Raw genomic sequence first — 14,728 nt, 5'->3', positions numbered from 1 at the left:
GACAGAGTTTGGGTGAAGTAGAAAAGAATTGGCTTTATTACTTTTCCAGGCAAAGGGAAACACAGCAGACTGCTGCCTTTGAAAACTGTTTGTCTCAACCCTGGAGGATCTGGTGAGGAATTTTATAGTAATGGTTTAAGGATGGAGCTGCTGCTAAGATGATAAGATCAGGGTGTGTGCAGGGCCTACACTCCTTTCCTCTGGCCTCAGGAGGGTTCTTGATGAGTTTCAAGGTTATCAAATTGTGACTTTCTCTCTGGAACATCCTCCAGTTGTGAGGGTTATAGTTCCGCACAAGAACTCAAAGATATTGTTATGTGTATCCTTGAGGAGGAACCAGGACCCTGACCCAAATCTGCACTATTGATTCTTGGTTGCTCTTCCCACACCTGTGCATCTTCTCAATTATCTGATTAGCAACTGTGAGAATGTGCCTTTTGGGACTCAGGTCATGGGTCATGGAGTCTGTTCCTTACAAACACAGGGGACAGAGAGGCTTCTTTGCCCAGGAACCCCACAGGGTTCTGCTCAGTTTCACTACTTATAAATATGTGTCTCTGCTCAAGTTACAGAACCTTCCTGGGCCTCAGTTTCTCATCTTTAAAAAGAGGATTCTATTAATATTTGTGCATAGAGTTGCACTTAATAATCAGTAGAAGACTCCAATGTAGAGTTCTTCATTGTGGACACTTCAATTAAAAAAAAAAAAAGTAGTGATGTAACAACCATTCCCCAAGATGTAAATGAAAGTGTGCAGGTTACTCTGCTTCACTGACTAGGTGACAGTCAGTTCATACACCAGACCACACAGAGTCTGAAGGATGAGACATTTCTTTCCCCTTAGCAGAGCTGAGAACACTGAACGTGGGTTTACACAGAGATGATCATCTTGGAACAGAAATCTCGGTAGGCAGGAAGATAGTGATATTAGGACATGTTTTGAATTCTTAAAATAATGTTTTTAACAGATGCATAGTTTAATCATTTGCTTCAATTAGTATGAATAATAGTGGCTAGAATAATTGGCTGATTCTCACATTTTTCTGTTCAGTTTTATTTGTGTCCAAAATGTTGTTCAAGAAAGAAAAGAATGTAAAGAATTTTTTCTCTTACTGTCCATTGGAACAAAAATGGATACTATGAGTATCTTTTTGTATGGTATACCCCTTCCGATATGGATCTCGGGAATTAGAATTTCAGTTGAAGATGTTTTCCTGTCTGAGGGCTTAACAGATCACTGGCTCCTTCTTGCCTTTGGGGTTCGAATAACTTCAGCCAATCTAAAAACACCTTCATAAAAGTATCAATGAAAATGTGAATCTGCCTTGTCATAGGACTTAACAAAAACCCTCAGCCAGGAACTTTGAATTAGAAACACACGAAGGGATACACATAGGAACAGTGTGCATAAGCGAAGGCTAGGCTCTGACACCTAGAGTTCATTATGAATTGATTCTTCAAAGGGAATAACTGGTAAAACACTGTATTTCTTCCCAGCCCTGATGCGTTCGTTCAGTAGCAATCGTGAGCAGGAGGAGAGGAATGATAATTCATTCCCTTTGTCTTCAAAGACAAGGAGATAGATTCTCTGACATAACTGCCCACAGATGGCGGAGGCTGAGGCATTAGCTGGATGACTAATTTGGCCAGGGTAAACAGGATACTCAGGCTAGCCCACGCTTTGGGTGGGCTTCCACCCCAGGCCAGCTTTCTGATGTCTTAGTCACCATCTCTGCCTCCAGTAACCCAGATTCAGTGTTGCTCAAACCTTTTATGTAGGCTGTTCCAGAAGGATAGCTGTCTTAGTGCTGTGCTTTTAAACATGTGGGGAAGTCTAAGTACTCCAGGGTCTCTCCCAGGGCAAACATGGGGAGGGCAGTCATTATGGAAAACTTAGGGAAACATACAAAAGCTTCCCATAGGAATGCTCTTGTCCAAAACCCAGGGACTCTAGTGTCACATGAAAAGCATAGGAGTCTAAGGGGAGCCCTGGGGACAAAGGTGATCTGTACTGGTCACCCATAGGGTCATCCTGGGCAAATTCTCCATTAATTCTCCATTTCTCTGCAGTAACATGGGGAAGTTCTGGCTTTTCTTGAAGGACTGGTGGGAAGATGAAATGAGAAAATATATTTTAAGGTATCTAATAGTTCCTGGAACATGATCAATGCTTAACAGGGTAAATTTCAACCTGAATGATTCTCCTCTTGTGTTTATTTACCCTGGGTTGACTTTTATTTAACTATCAGTCCTTTTGAGTTGTCTGTGGGAGGAAAACATGCTTTGTACCCTCCTAATTTTATGGGAGACCAGTAAAAGAGCATCCGGACAATGAACAAGCAGTGAAGGTGGTCCAGGGAGATGCAAAAAGCATCAAAGCCAACTGGGCTGATAAAAATAAAATTTGGAAAACAAAACAATGCCTTAAAATGTCACACACTGCTTTAGAACAGAAGAGAGCAGGCACTTTTCTATGACTATAAAGACGACAGACGGCTGACAGTCATAATCATCATAGAAAAGGGTTATGGAAATTCCTTGAACTATCTTGAACTTCAAAAGCAATTGAGGTTACTTTAATGTTAGATGAGTTAAGCTCTATTTTCCTTCCTTCTAATCAACAATACTTTTTTAAGTGTTCATGAAGTCGGGTACTGATGCTCTGGCCTCTTTTACAAAGGCTAGCAACCAAGGAAAGACTGCATTTGAAACAATGATCGCAAAGTGAGAGGGTCCTTCTCTCATGACCTTGGAAAGAAGGGGGTCACTGTCTGAGCAAGGAAGGTCTGTAGCCATGTCTTGACCCCTTTACTATGATTTGTCACCATGTGGACAGAAGCCTTCCTATCCTACACATGACTTCAGGCAAGAGAAAAATGACACCGATGGAGCTCTACAGGATAGTAGGAGGTTGGACATTCATTCTTGGCTAATGACAATAGGATTTCTATATCATTTACAACTTGTTTGTGTACTATAGGTATTTTTCTTTACCTTGAGACCAATCCTTGGCCTCTTTTGATGTTGTTCCCGTGATATCAAACAAATATTAGAATATGGCTCCCACACATATTTAATTGTTTCCCTGAATGCAATACAATTCCTGATACTTGGATTAGTCAGTGATTTCCAAACTCCTTTTTTCTTCTCTCTTTTTGGTTATCAGTACACTTTTTTCTTTCCCAACCAAGATCACAGCAGATAAAACGGAACTTTTGTGCTTCACTGGACAAATTCAGGGAGAAGCCTCTGCTCATCATCTCTTGCCAGCCTCCAAGGCACCTCTGAGTTGAGGCCAGGAAACTTGTCCTAGTTCCATATCATCCCAGAAACACTGTTAAGTTTTAAAAGAACTGCCATCATTATCTGTTGCATTCTAAAGAATTCTAAAGCAATTAGAGGATGGAGTTAAGAATCCAATGGACCTCTGTGTCTCCTCGGGGGAGGCGAGGAGGGGATGAATTGAGACAATAGCACTGACATATATACACTACCATGTGTAAACTAGACAGTAAGTGGGAACCTGCCGTGTAGCACAAGGAGCTCAGCTCGGTGCTCTGTGATGACCTAGGCGGGTGGGATCAGGGGGCTGGGAAGGGGACCTTAGAAGGAGGGGTTGTGCGTGTACCTATGGTGTATTCACTTTGCTGTACAGCAGAAACTAACACAACATTGTAAAGCAATTATACTATAATACAAGAATTCAGTGCAATTTTCTCCCATAAAGCAAAGGGGCAGGAAGAATTCTAGACTAAAGTTGTGCTGTTGCTAGCAGTAAGGCCACACTAGGTCCCCGGTCTCTCATCTCCCAGGGAAATGACCTTTGGCTGTGGTGGTCCTAAGGTGATCAGGGCTCCTGTCTCTTTGGGGCTGTGTCTGGCTTCATTCTTCCTTGAGTTCTGAGTCAGACCAGCACTTCTGAGATCTTGTAGAGTCTTTGCATGCTTCACCATGACTACCAAAAGGAAAGAGCAGCTTCACTTCAGTGGGAAAGGCCACAGAGCGCCACCCCAAGGCCTGTGCTTGTCACCGGATTCTCTAGATCACACACCTCCAACTTCCCATCCCCGGACTCTCCACCCTCAAAAAGTTGGATTTAGGATCCTTGGGAGCAGGATCCTAACACAACCCCCTGCCATCTGCTTCAGCAAGCCAGCCTTTCTGATAGCATTGCTACACTGGTAAAGGGTGACTGATCTGGACCAACAAAATATAAGGAAAAGTGTGTTTTTATTTTTCCAGGTTGGAAAAGTAGAGTCTAAATATATCCTGAAATAGCCAGAGAAAGCATGGTCATATGTTTCTCCGGGTGGGGTAGTTGGAGAAACTGGACAGAGGAAAGGATGATTCTAAGATTACTTCATTTCTTTTGTTTCGCCGCTAGAACAGTCTTTATTCCTGCTGTGATCTGTGGGCATTTACTTTGCTTACTAATGATACCCTCAGCTCCCAGCCTCATTTAAATCTATATAGAAGTGTTGCCAGTTAGTCATTTTGGAAAGTAGTGGATACTTAGGTAGATCGTAGGGCTCTGAACTTCAGAAACTCATGTTCAAATCACCAGCCACTAAAATACTGAAAAGTTCTAGGAAAAGTCTTAATATCATTTTGCACCTGTGTGTGTTAGGATTAATTCCGAAGAAGAGAGAGGAAGAATATTTGCAATATTTTATTTTCTGAGCAAAAACTCGTCCCCATGGTTTCTGCTCTCCTGAATGTTAAATGCCTAGTTGAATGGATAGTTGACTTTAAATGTTATTTCACTTCAAAAAGAATTTAGTAGTGACGTCCACCCTCCCTCCTCAAATTATCACTGCTCATAACCCAGTACCTTCTGGCATGTTCCTCACCAGGGATTTGTAGGTAGCACTCTCTGCATTCAGCCGGAGTGGGCACGCCTGCTGAATGTTTAAGAAAACATGAAAACCACAAAGAACGTTCCCAATTATTTTCTCCTGGTTGGTGGAACAGATGCCTTTCCTCAAGGAAAATGCTTTAGGCCCAAACAAAGCCACATTCATTCAGAATCTATTGTTTAGTAATTGTGCAGACTTTGGATTATATAAAATCTACTTTCAATGCAAAGATCCCACTTTCCTAGGAAGGGTTTGTAAGCAGAATAGAGTAGGAAGACAGGCAGAGGATATTGTTAAACTTGCCAAGGTAAGAGCAGTTCAGGAGACAGCAGTTCAAGGACACTGGAGGGAACTCAGGCAATGCAGATATGGACGTGGTCAGGTTTGGGGTCCTGTAGGAGCACCTGGCTGGCTTTACTTATAAGGCCAGTCTTAAAGCAATCTATAGAATATGGATGAGGTGAAACCTAGAGCTGGAGTATTATTCCTGATCATCTGTAACTTTTCAAATACATCCTCCATACTGAAATTCTAGGGCAAATTTAAATGACTCCAATAAAGAAACCTGCCAGTCAGTCAAGAGTATTTATTTATGACCCCCTTGGGCCAGGCACTCTTCTGGCCAATATGAAATGATACAAAATAAAGGGCATCCGCACCCTTATGATCTCATGAAAGCAAAAGGATTGAACTTGTATACACACACACACACACACACACACACACACTATATGTGGGTGGTCATCAAACTCAACTATATAGACATAACAGCCTCAGTTATTAATAGAAAAATCCTGATTAGAAAATTAAATGTACCAAATTAGAAAAATTGGGGAGTAATTAATTTTATTACAAATAGATTAAAGTGTGTTCATAAAACATGTCTTTTATATAACGAGTCTCATTAAGCCATTAAAACTGGGAACACTCCCTCACCCTCCCACAAATCTACAGAAAACTCTTGGAACCTATTATTTATTGTGCAAATATGGATACACACTGGCCTTGAGGAGCTGCTGGAGTGAATACAATGACAAGGCCTGTGTCCTGCTAAACTGTAACTTCTTCAAAGACTAGCTTTCCTTACTGGCCTTGACATCCTGCACTCTGGGTACAGACCTGGTGAAGGAGTAAGAATGAAACAACGGTCGAGGTGAGTAAAGGTTCAAAGAGGAGATGAACTTAGGAGAATTTTAAGAAGGAAAGAAAGAAGAGGATTAGGATGTTAAGTGAGTCAAGTGGGTTGGTCTCAGTGGACTTCCAAGCTTAGGAAGAGGACCTGACATTTTCAGACTGACTGAGGACGGGTCTGCCCCATTTGGTCCACGGGACATCTGAGCACCTCTGGATCTTTGTCAGGGCAGCTCTCCCCAGTCCTCACGGAGGGCCTAGCAGGGCAAGAAAGCAAAGCTACTTAAAAAGAAACATTGAAACTCCATGGTATTTCAGCTTATGGCTTCCTTGGTGGCTCAGCGGTAAATGCAGGAGACACAGGTTCAATCCCCGAGTTGGGAAGATCCCCTGGAGAAGGAAATGGCAACCCACTCCAGTATTCTTGAACAGGAAATTCCATGGACAGACGAACTTGGTGGGCACAATTCATGGGGTCGCAAGAGTCAAACATGACTTAGCGACTAAGTCACCACCATCTCTGCTCACATCTTAAGGATCCATCCTTCAGTCTGACTCCAGATGGAGAATATACCGAGTACAACCTGTCAGTTTGATCCACTTGTCGACAAGCAGTTGGAGGGTATTTCTTCTTTGCCTGCCCTGGCCCTTTCTTGATCCTGATTTAAGGCAAGTTTCAGGAGGCCGGAGACTTATGTCTGTTTTCATTTCTGCAGGCTGAGAACAGTGCCTGCCTTCGTAGGCATTCAGTCAACAGAGCGTTCGTTAAATGAATAAATGTGATTATTCTGGCCATTTGTCTTCGTTTGTCTTTACTTTTGCTTTTTCCACCCCCTGCTTCAGAGAGTTGCTAACAGGCAGGAAAGAAGTCCCTTCTTTCCTTCAGCCCACAGTCCCTGGCCAAGGGTCCCGGCCCAGCCCTTTGGGAATGGGGATCCCTCGGGAAGGAACAAGGAGTCCTGGCTCAGGGGCGGGGAAGAGGGAAGAGGCAGGAAGTTCTTCCCACTTCTTCTGGCTCCCGTTGCATCCGCAGCGCCCGGCCCGCCCGTTATTTGGGGCTCGGGGCGTCCGGGAAGGGGAGCTCGGGCCGCTCGGGCGCATCCCCGTCCGGGGCCCTGGGCACCCAGCCCTCCCGCGGCACCCCGTCAGCGCTGGCACCTGCCGGACCGCCCGGCGGCGGCCCCGGCAAGCGGGACCGGGGCCCCCCCGCCGCCGCGAAGGTGGGGAAGGGGAGGGGACAGGCGAGCTCGCGCCGGTCTGCTGCGCGCCCGGGGCCCACTCGCGGCGCCTCCGGAGCGCGGGGGAGGGGACGGCGAGCGCCCCCGGCGCGACCCCAGTCCGACCTCCCGAGCTGCGCCGGGCGAGGGCGCCCGGGCCCGAGAACTCTGGTCGCGGGACCAGCATCCAGGTGCCGGATCCGCGCCGCGCGCCGGGCGAGGAGCGCGTCCCTCGGCCTCCCTGCACCCGGCCCCGGGCGGCCTCGGCCTGGACCCCGGCCCGGCTCAGGACCCCCGGTCCCGGCGCCGCGCCCGCGCCTGGGTCTCCCCTCCCCCTCGGGGTGGGGGCGGGGCGGCTGCGGCGCCCGGAGAGCGCATCGATCGGCAGCTTTGTTATTGATCAGAAAGTGCCCGCCGCCGACCCGGCTGCCGGCCGGCCCCGCGCGACCCCCAACCCGTTGCCGGTGCCGTCCCTCGGCTGACAGGTGCTCCCAGCCCCTCGCCAGGGACTCCTCGGCGCGCCCGGCTCCCCGCGTCCCCACCCCCCTTTCCTCCCTCGCCTTCGCCCCCACCCCACCCCCACCGCCTCGGCACAGCGCAGGATTTGTTTAAACCTTGGGAAACTGGTTCAGGTCCAGGTTTTGCTTTGATCCTCGGCACAAGCTGGAGACGCAGAAGAGGGCCCTCGGAGAAAGTCTTGGATGGGAGTATGTGGAAAGTGCCCCGCGAGGCTCGGCGGCCAGAGCAGGCGCGGCGCGTCCCGCCCGGCGCGGCCCTCCCCCGGCGGCGCTGATCCCGGCCCGGAGCCCCGCTCCCCAAGTGCCCGCCGACCGCGCGCCCGCCCGCTCAGCCCAATGCTCCTCTTCGGGCTCCTCCTGCTGACATCCGCCCTGGCCGGCCAGAGACCCGGGACCCGGGCTGAGTCCAACCTGAGCAGCAAACTCCAGCTCGCCAGCAACAAGGAGCAGAACGGTGAGTCCCCCCCAGCTCCTTCTCCCGCTCGCTTCCCGCGCCGCATTGTGCACCCGGGCGGGATGCACCCCGGCCCGCGCTGGGACGGATGCCTCCGCGCGTGTTCGCAGGCACCGGCTTTCGGAGGTTCTGCGGAGTTTGCAACTTCGGGAGCGGCCGCCGGGGCTCCAGCCTGGCGGCGTGATTGTCTCTGCGGGCGCACCCGGAGAGGGGACGTTCGGGGAGCCCCGGGGAACGTCGGTGCCAGCGTGCCTTGCAAGAAGAACTCTTGTTGCCAGAGTTCTAAGTTCAAGAACTGCCTCTAAATCCGAAGGCAACACGAATGAGTCTTGGCGTGTTTGACTTTACTCAGAGTTTTTTGGATTGGGGAGGGGTTGTCCCAGGACGTGTATCAACCTCATTAATTGAAGCGCTCTAAGTGGAAAGACATCAATTAATCAATAAGTAGATAGGAAGTAAAGCGGTCAAGAAGAGGCCGTGTGGATGTCTTTAGGAGGTATTTAAAAATGTATTTCTCTTGCGCTTTTTTTTTTTTTTTTAATATGCCTTTGTACTCTGAAGCCCTTACCTTTCTGGTGGTGTGTTTTTATATGCGATGGTGAGTGGCTGCTATTTTGTGTGTGCTGGAAACGACTTAATCCTGCATAGGAAATGAGAATTACTTTCAGCTTTCAAGTGTACCTGAAATGTTTAGAAAACTCTCAGATGCAAGTTCCCTTGGGCTGGGATTGCACAGCGCTGGAGAAAGGCTCCTTTCATGAAGCCAGGGCTGCTTCAGGGTGTGTAATTTGCTTAGCCTCTGAACTCCATATGATTTACATCATTCAGTTTCTAAACTCCTTTGCTCTTGATCTACCATTATGAAGTCATTTTTGAGACTACTTTGTAAATAGAAATTTTATACTGCACATGAAACCACAATGTTAATGCAGGCTGTCTAAAATTAGAATATTAAACACCCTGTTTACAAGTAGTGGCTTAGTTTTATTTGAAAAGAAATGTACATGTTTTTACTGCTTTGTGTGCCATCTATTTAGAATGCAAGAATGCTGTCTCTTCATTAACCAGGCGACATGAACATAAGCAGCATACTTAGGAGATTGGAATGGTGTACGCTGTGTTTTTAAGTCTGAGCACCATTTTCTCGATGTTTTGGGGGCGTTTCCAAGCTTTAGTTTTGTACTGAAACTCTCCAAAGTGTTCACCTTTAAGAAAGCACAGAAAGTTCTAAAGTACAGAAGGAGAGAAAATAAGGATTCCTGGGACCTTTGTAGCCATTATGTGTATTTATTGTACTGGCAGCAAGACAAGCTATCACATTCATCAGCTAGACTTAATGTGGCTGCTTCTTACAACTTGTTGATGTGATGGCACATGGCACCTGCAGGCTGCTTGAGCTGCTGATCAAAAGGCAGCCTAGGGATCCATCTCTAATCACGGGGACTGCAGAGGACTGGGGAGAGAGGGTGATCAAAGAAGTCACAGCACCAGCTGTACCCTGGCAGGAAACGGATCAGACCAACCTTTGTTCTTTCTCATGTAAAATAAATGTCAAGCTCAAAATATTGCCTCTTACTGGACAGACTTTCTTAAAATGAGTATGCATGCTATTCCTGGCTTCAGGCTTCTGTTTTTTACTTTTCCTGCCCCAGGTCCCTTCTGCTGCTCTCACATATCAGGCCTGGCCTGACATCTCTTATGTTCCCGAGTCCCTTTAGGACTTGTACCCGTCATTGTCCTTTCCTTGTCATTTTGTCGTGTGGTCCATGTGCCACCATCCCTTTTAACCAGACTCCAGAACTTTCACAGGATCTTAGGCCACTTCCTGGAGTAGGTGCACACCCTCCTGAGGGATGGGTTCGTGAAGTCAGGCCACACACATTCTGTTGCCGTCAGAGACTGGACCATTTCTCTTCCTAAGATGCATGATGCTAAAAATAGCCGGGTTGTTTCCTAATCTGTGGGAAGAGGACCGGGCTATGTTTAGCCCTATGAGGGTTGGCCTCCGGAAGTAAGTGGAGGTGGAGGCACCACTCACCTTGCGGTGTTCAGTCTGAGAAGCGAGGCGATCAACGCTAGGGGGCGATATAGAGCTATATTCCCCGCACAGGCAAGGTTCCAGGATGAGAGGGTAACAGGTAGTTGCTGATTAAGATTCCCCCGGGGAATGTGAGCAGTTTGTGTGACTTTCAAATTTCCCACCCCGTCAAGTGGGCATTTTTTGCCCTCCTGTTGAATTTTGATTGATTTTTGATCGTCTTGTTGCTCTTCTCAATTTAGCTAAGCGTCTAATTCTGAAAGTACAGACCCACCTGAGGATGCCACCTAAAAAATGCCATTGGCCCAGTTTGTAATGGATCTTTTTCTGAAAGAGCTTATAAGTGTGAAATGTGAAATGTCCAAATTGACCTATCATGACCATAGGAGTTCATTTTGACTTTCATGGACTCCTCCTCCATCATGGGACTGTTTTATCTGGAGTATTCCAAAGTCTCCTGTGGTGTCGACTCCATCACATCCTCAAGCCTGCTCAGTTTCAGATCAGCTGGGTGTCCTGAGATGTGTTATAAATGGAGATTGACTGCTGTAGCCAGTGTGGGTACTTGGATTTACACTGGGGCAAGGGAGGTGTTTTAAAGTTATCCTTGGGAGATCAGTGTCATTTACCCAGTTAATTAGGTACTTGGATGTTTACTTAAAACTACTTTGCAATTCTTGCCACTTTACTGTAAAGATAATTGTATCCTCCAGTATCACCTGTTACCTCTGTGTCTTTTGTTTCTGCCCGTGCCATGTGGCTTGTGGGATCTTAGTTCCCCACCGAATATGGATTGAACCCCCCAGAGTGAAATTGCCCAGTACTAACCAGTAGACTACCAGGGAAGTCCCGCCTTTGTGTCTTCATCCTTCACACAACTCCTAGCAATGAAGTCTCACATATCCACCAAGGATTTCACTTAAAGAGGGAGATAAAAAATCAGAACACTGAGGTAGGCAGGGTTTCTTACCTGTACATTCATGGCCATGGAAAAATTACTGTGATCTGTGTGCACTCATTTTAGAAGAGGATACCTCCCAAGAAATGAATAAGTTCCAAGATACTGTAGCAGAAGGAACCATATATATCACAAACAAAACTCAGCTTATTTGTTTGTCACCTGTGTGTAGCCCTAATTGGGCTTCCCAGGTGGCTCAGTGGTAAAGAATCCACCTGCCAGGGCAGGAGCTGAAGGAGACTGGGGTTTGATCCCTGGGTCAAGAAGATCCCCTGGAGGAGGAAATGGTAACCCACTCCAGTATTCTTGCCTGGACAGTCCTATGGACAGAGGAAAGGAGCCTGGCAGGTTATGTCCGTAGGGTTCAAAGGTCAGACAGGACTGAGTGACTGAGCACACACACATGTAGCCTCAATAGACGCCAATCACAAGCATCTGGACTAAGGCCTCACCTGCCTCGTGTCACTGCACAAGTGTCTTTAATTACCCACAGCCCTGAAACACGCTTCTGACTTCATCTTCTTTAACTATTGTGAGTGTAGATTTAGAATATGCCTCTATTGGGGTTTTCCTTATAAACGTCACTTAAAAAAATTGAGTAGAGTTGATCTTTAATCTTATGTAATGTACAGTATAATGAGTCACAATTATTACAGTTTATACTCCATTTATATTTATTGTAAAGTATTGGCTACATTCCTGTCTGGTGTAATATGCCTTGTAGCTTATTTTATACATAATAGTGGACCTTTTAATTCCCTATCCTTATAAGCTCCTCCTGCTTCCCTCTCCCAATCACAGCATTTATCATATGTGCGCTTTTCACATATGATAAAATGGACAAAAGTCCATTTCAAGGACTTTTGTGGCCTGTGAAGCCATTTACTTTGGGGACAAATGGTCCCCTTGTAATGTGTCCCTGAGTATGTGTATCTTGTATTTGTGGCTTTTCTGTCATTTTCAGTGCCAACTTTCTCCTCCTCTGGCCAGTATGTCCCTATCCACCCCGCCCCCCCACCATTCTCAGGTAGCCGCTTCAAAGCTGTATTTGAAGCAGATCCGGTCATCACAATCCTCAGAATACTGTCCAGGAGAAAAGAACTCTGCCCAAGGACTCAAGGGACTTTCCTGTTAGTCTGTAAGTTGTCATAAAAGACCTTTGTGACAATTATTTTTGTTGTTTTGGGTTTTTTTTTTTTTTAACTTCCTCCTGGTTCTCTGCTCTTTTTGGGATGGTTGAGGAAGTTGAAGAAGTGAAGTACCGTTATGTAATGATGAATGTTGCTTTTCACAAGAGGTGACCGGAAAAACCCCCTTCTATTTTATGGTAACTTTTCTTCTCCTACCAACTCTTATCTTTTATGCTTAACCTGATATACTTGGTGATTACTTCTAAAAGGTAATTAGAAAGTACAAAGATCTGTGTGAAGCTTCAGGGACTATATTTCACTTGTGAATAGTTGTAAGTAGATGCTAGCGGCCGACCCTAAACTTTCCTTTTTGTTGCATTTTGCAGATCCCTGTCTTGGCCACTGGGATCCTAGCTTGGTCTATTCTTATTTCATCCTTCCTAAAATTTATTTCTTACATGTATTCTGGGCATTCTCTTCCACTTCATGTTTTTTCAAAATTTTTGGTGCTAAAATTTTGCTGTATGTGTAAGTTGCACACTTTTTGTAGAAATAGAAATCTAGTGATCATGCAATGTGTGTTAAATACGTCATAACTGAATCAATGCATTTGTAATATCCACCCTCCCAAAAGCCCCCAAGACTGCTAAACATTTCCCCAAAGGTTTCTGTTTTGTTTTTATTTATTTTTAAAATTGTAAGTTTATTTTATGTTGGAGTATAGTTAATTAACAAAGTTGTGTTAGTTGTAGATGGATTGCAAAGTGGTTCAACTACACATACACTTTTATCCCTTCTTTTTCAAATTCTTTTCCCATTTAGGTTATTCTAGAATATTGAGCAAAGTGGAAGTTTCTGTTTGTAGCAATCAACATGGTAGAAGTCGTAATAAAAGTCCCTTCATTTACTTTGTCTGATTTTAATTTTTCTGATGATTTTAGTTGAAAACGTTATCTGTAGTCAGAATATCTTTGTATCAACAGTCCCCAACTTTTTCAGCACCAGAGACGGGTTTCATGGAAGACAATTTTTCCAGAGACCAGGGGTGGGGAGATAGTTTCAGGATGATTCAGGTGTATTACATTTATTTGCACTTTATTTCTATTATTAATACATCAACTCCACCTCAGACCATCAGGCATTTGATCCCAGAGGTTGGAGATCCCTGCTGTATATAATGCTATATCATTTCTGTATAACTCATTGGTTAAGGGGGTCTCTGTGAATTATTTTTCTCTACCACTGTCTCCACCTGTGATTTTTTTTTTTTCTCATATCTCCCTTTCCTGTCTCCTGAGGACATGTCTAATGGTTGATTTTTTGCTAGTAACCCCAGGTACGACCACACCAATTGTGGAAATTTTGAAATATCCTCAGAGGGTTGGGAAGGAGCCCAGCTGCTTCTCCAGGACAGATGGAACATCTTTGTGCCTGGCCCAGCTCTGGACATCGGAGGCAGTGCCCCAGCCCTCCTGGCCTCCTTCCTGATGAATCCCCCTGCCTGCCACTCTGATGGTTAAGCCTTTTGACACTTTCCGCTATGGACAATTTAGTTCATAATGGAGTTAAAACTGCTGTCTCTTCTCCCCACTGCTGGGCATTCAGGCCCAAGGCACCTGCGGCTTGAAGGACCCAGAGAGAAGAAAGGGTACAACCTCCTTCGAGCCTTCTTCTTGAAGCTTCTTTGGTTTGAGCCAAGGGTGTGTGTGTGGGTGAGATGGGGCAGGGGACGTGGCACGGATGGCATGGGATTGGAGCACTCGGGTGCCTGATCCTGCTTCCCCAGATGACACCGAGCAGCTGCTCCCGCCTGGGTACCACCTTCCTGTTATCTGGTTTAAAGAGACTGCTCTCTGAGGCCCTTTTTCTAACTACTTACATTAACCACCCCTGTTCATCACATCAAGGTGAATCCACTCTTTGGTATTCTGCTTGTTGTTTATTGGTTTATTTGTTGTCTCCGTGCCCTGATCCCCACCTTGTAGAATGGCAGGTCCCTGAGAGCACAGCCCTGTCTGACTTGTTCTCTGTGGATGCTCCAGGGTAGGGAACTGAGGGTGTCGTATGTTGAGTATTTGTTGGATGGTTCTGGATGTTAATGTCTTGTTTCAGGAGAACTCTGGCATTGCCTGGAACGTGCAGGCCATCTTGGAAGGTGGCATTTTGACACTGGAGCTTTCACATTGCTTGACTGTTTTCATAGGAAGAGAAACTTGCTTATTGGCTGCAATGGGAGATGCCAATGAGAGTTTTACTTTGTCATTTTGGTAAATGTCCCACGTTACCAGGAGTGTACCAGTTCGGTGGGTAGGCTTCCTAGAAGTGGTGCTAGTGACTGTCTTAGAAGTGCCACTCTGCCAGGCACTCTGCAGGTGGACCACGTGTGGTCAGGCTCCTGCACTGCCCAGATGGGGAACTCTGAATGG

At 46.1% G+C, this 14,728-nt stretch overlaps 1 protein-coding gene and 1 long non-coding RNA gene across 3 annotated transcripts in view; one reads left to right on the top strand and one right to left on the bottom strand.

The window, feature by feature from the left end:
• LOC138991492 (uncharacterized) overlaps positions 1-7,950 on the bottom strand; it is a 59,792-nt gene extending 51,842 nt beyond the window's left edge. The window contains exon 1 of the long non-coding RNA XR_011467459.1: positions 7,819-7,950. This is a non-coding gene — a long non-coding RNA (uncharacterized lncRNA). The remainder of the gene's footprint in view (positions 1-7,818) is intronic.
• PDGFC (platelet derived growth factor C) overlaps positions 7,906-14,728 on the top strand; it is a 253,483-nt gene continuing 246,660 nt past the window's right edge. For both annotated transcript variants that reach the window (XM_070386421.1, XM_005898179.3), the window contains exon 1: positions 7,906-8,176. In XM_070386421.1, the coding sequence (XP_070242522.1) occupies positions 7,906-8,176 (271 nt within the window). The remainder of the gene's footprint in view (positions 8,177-14,728) is intronic.

The sequence above is a fragment of the Bos mutus genome, chromosome 17 (genome assembly GCF_027580195.1).
Source record: "Bos mutus isolate GX-2022 chromosome 17, NWIPB_WYAK_1.1, whole genome shotgun sequence".
NCBI lineage: Eukaryota > Metazoa > Chordata > Mammalia > Artiodactyla > Bovidae > Bos > Bos mutus.
The sequence above is the reverse complement of the archived record's forward strand: the minus strand, read 5'-3'. Positions and strand labels throughout refer to the sequence as shown.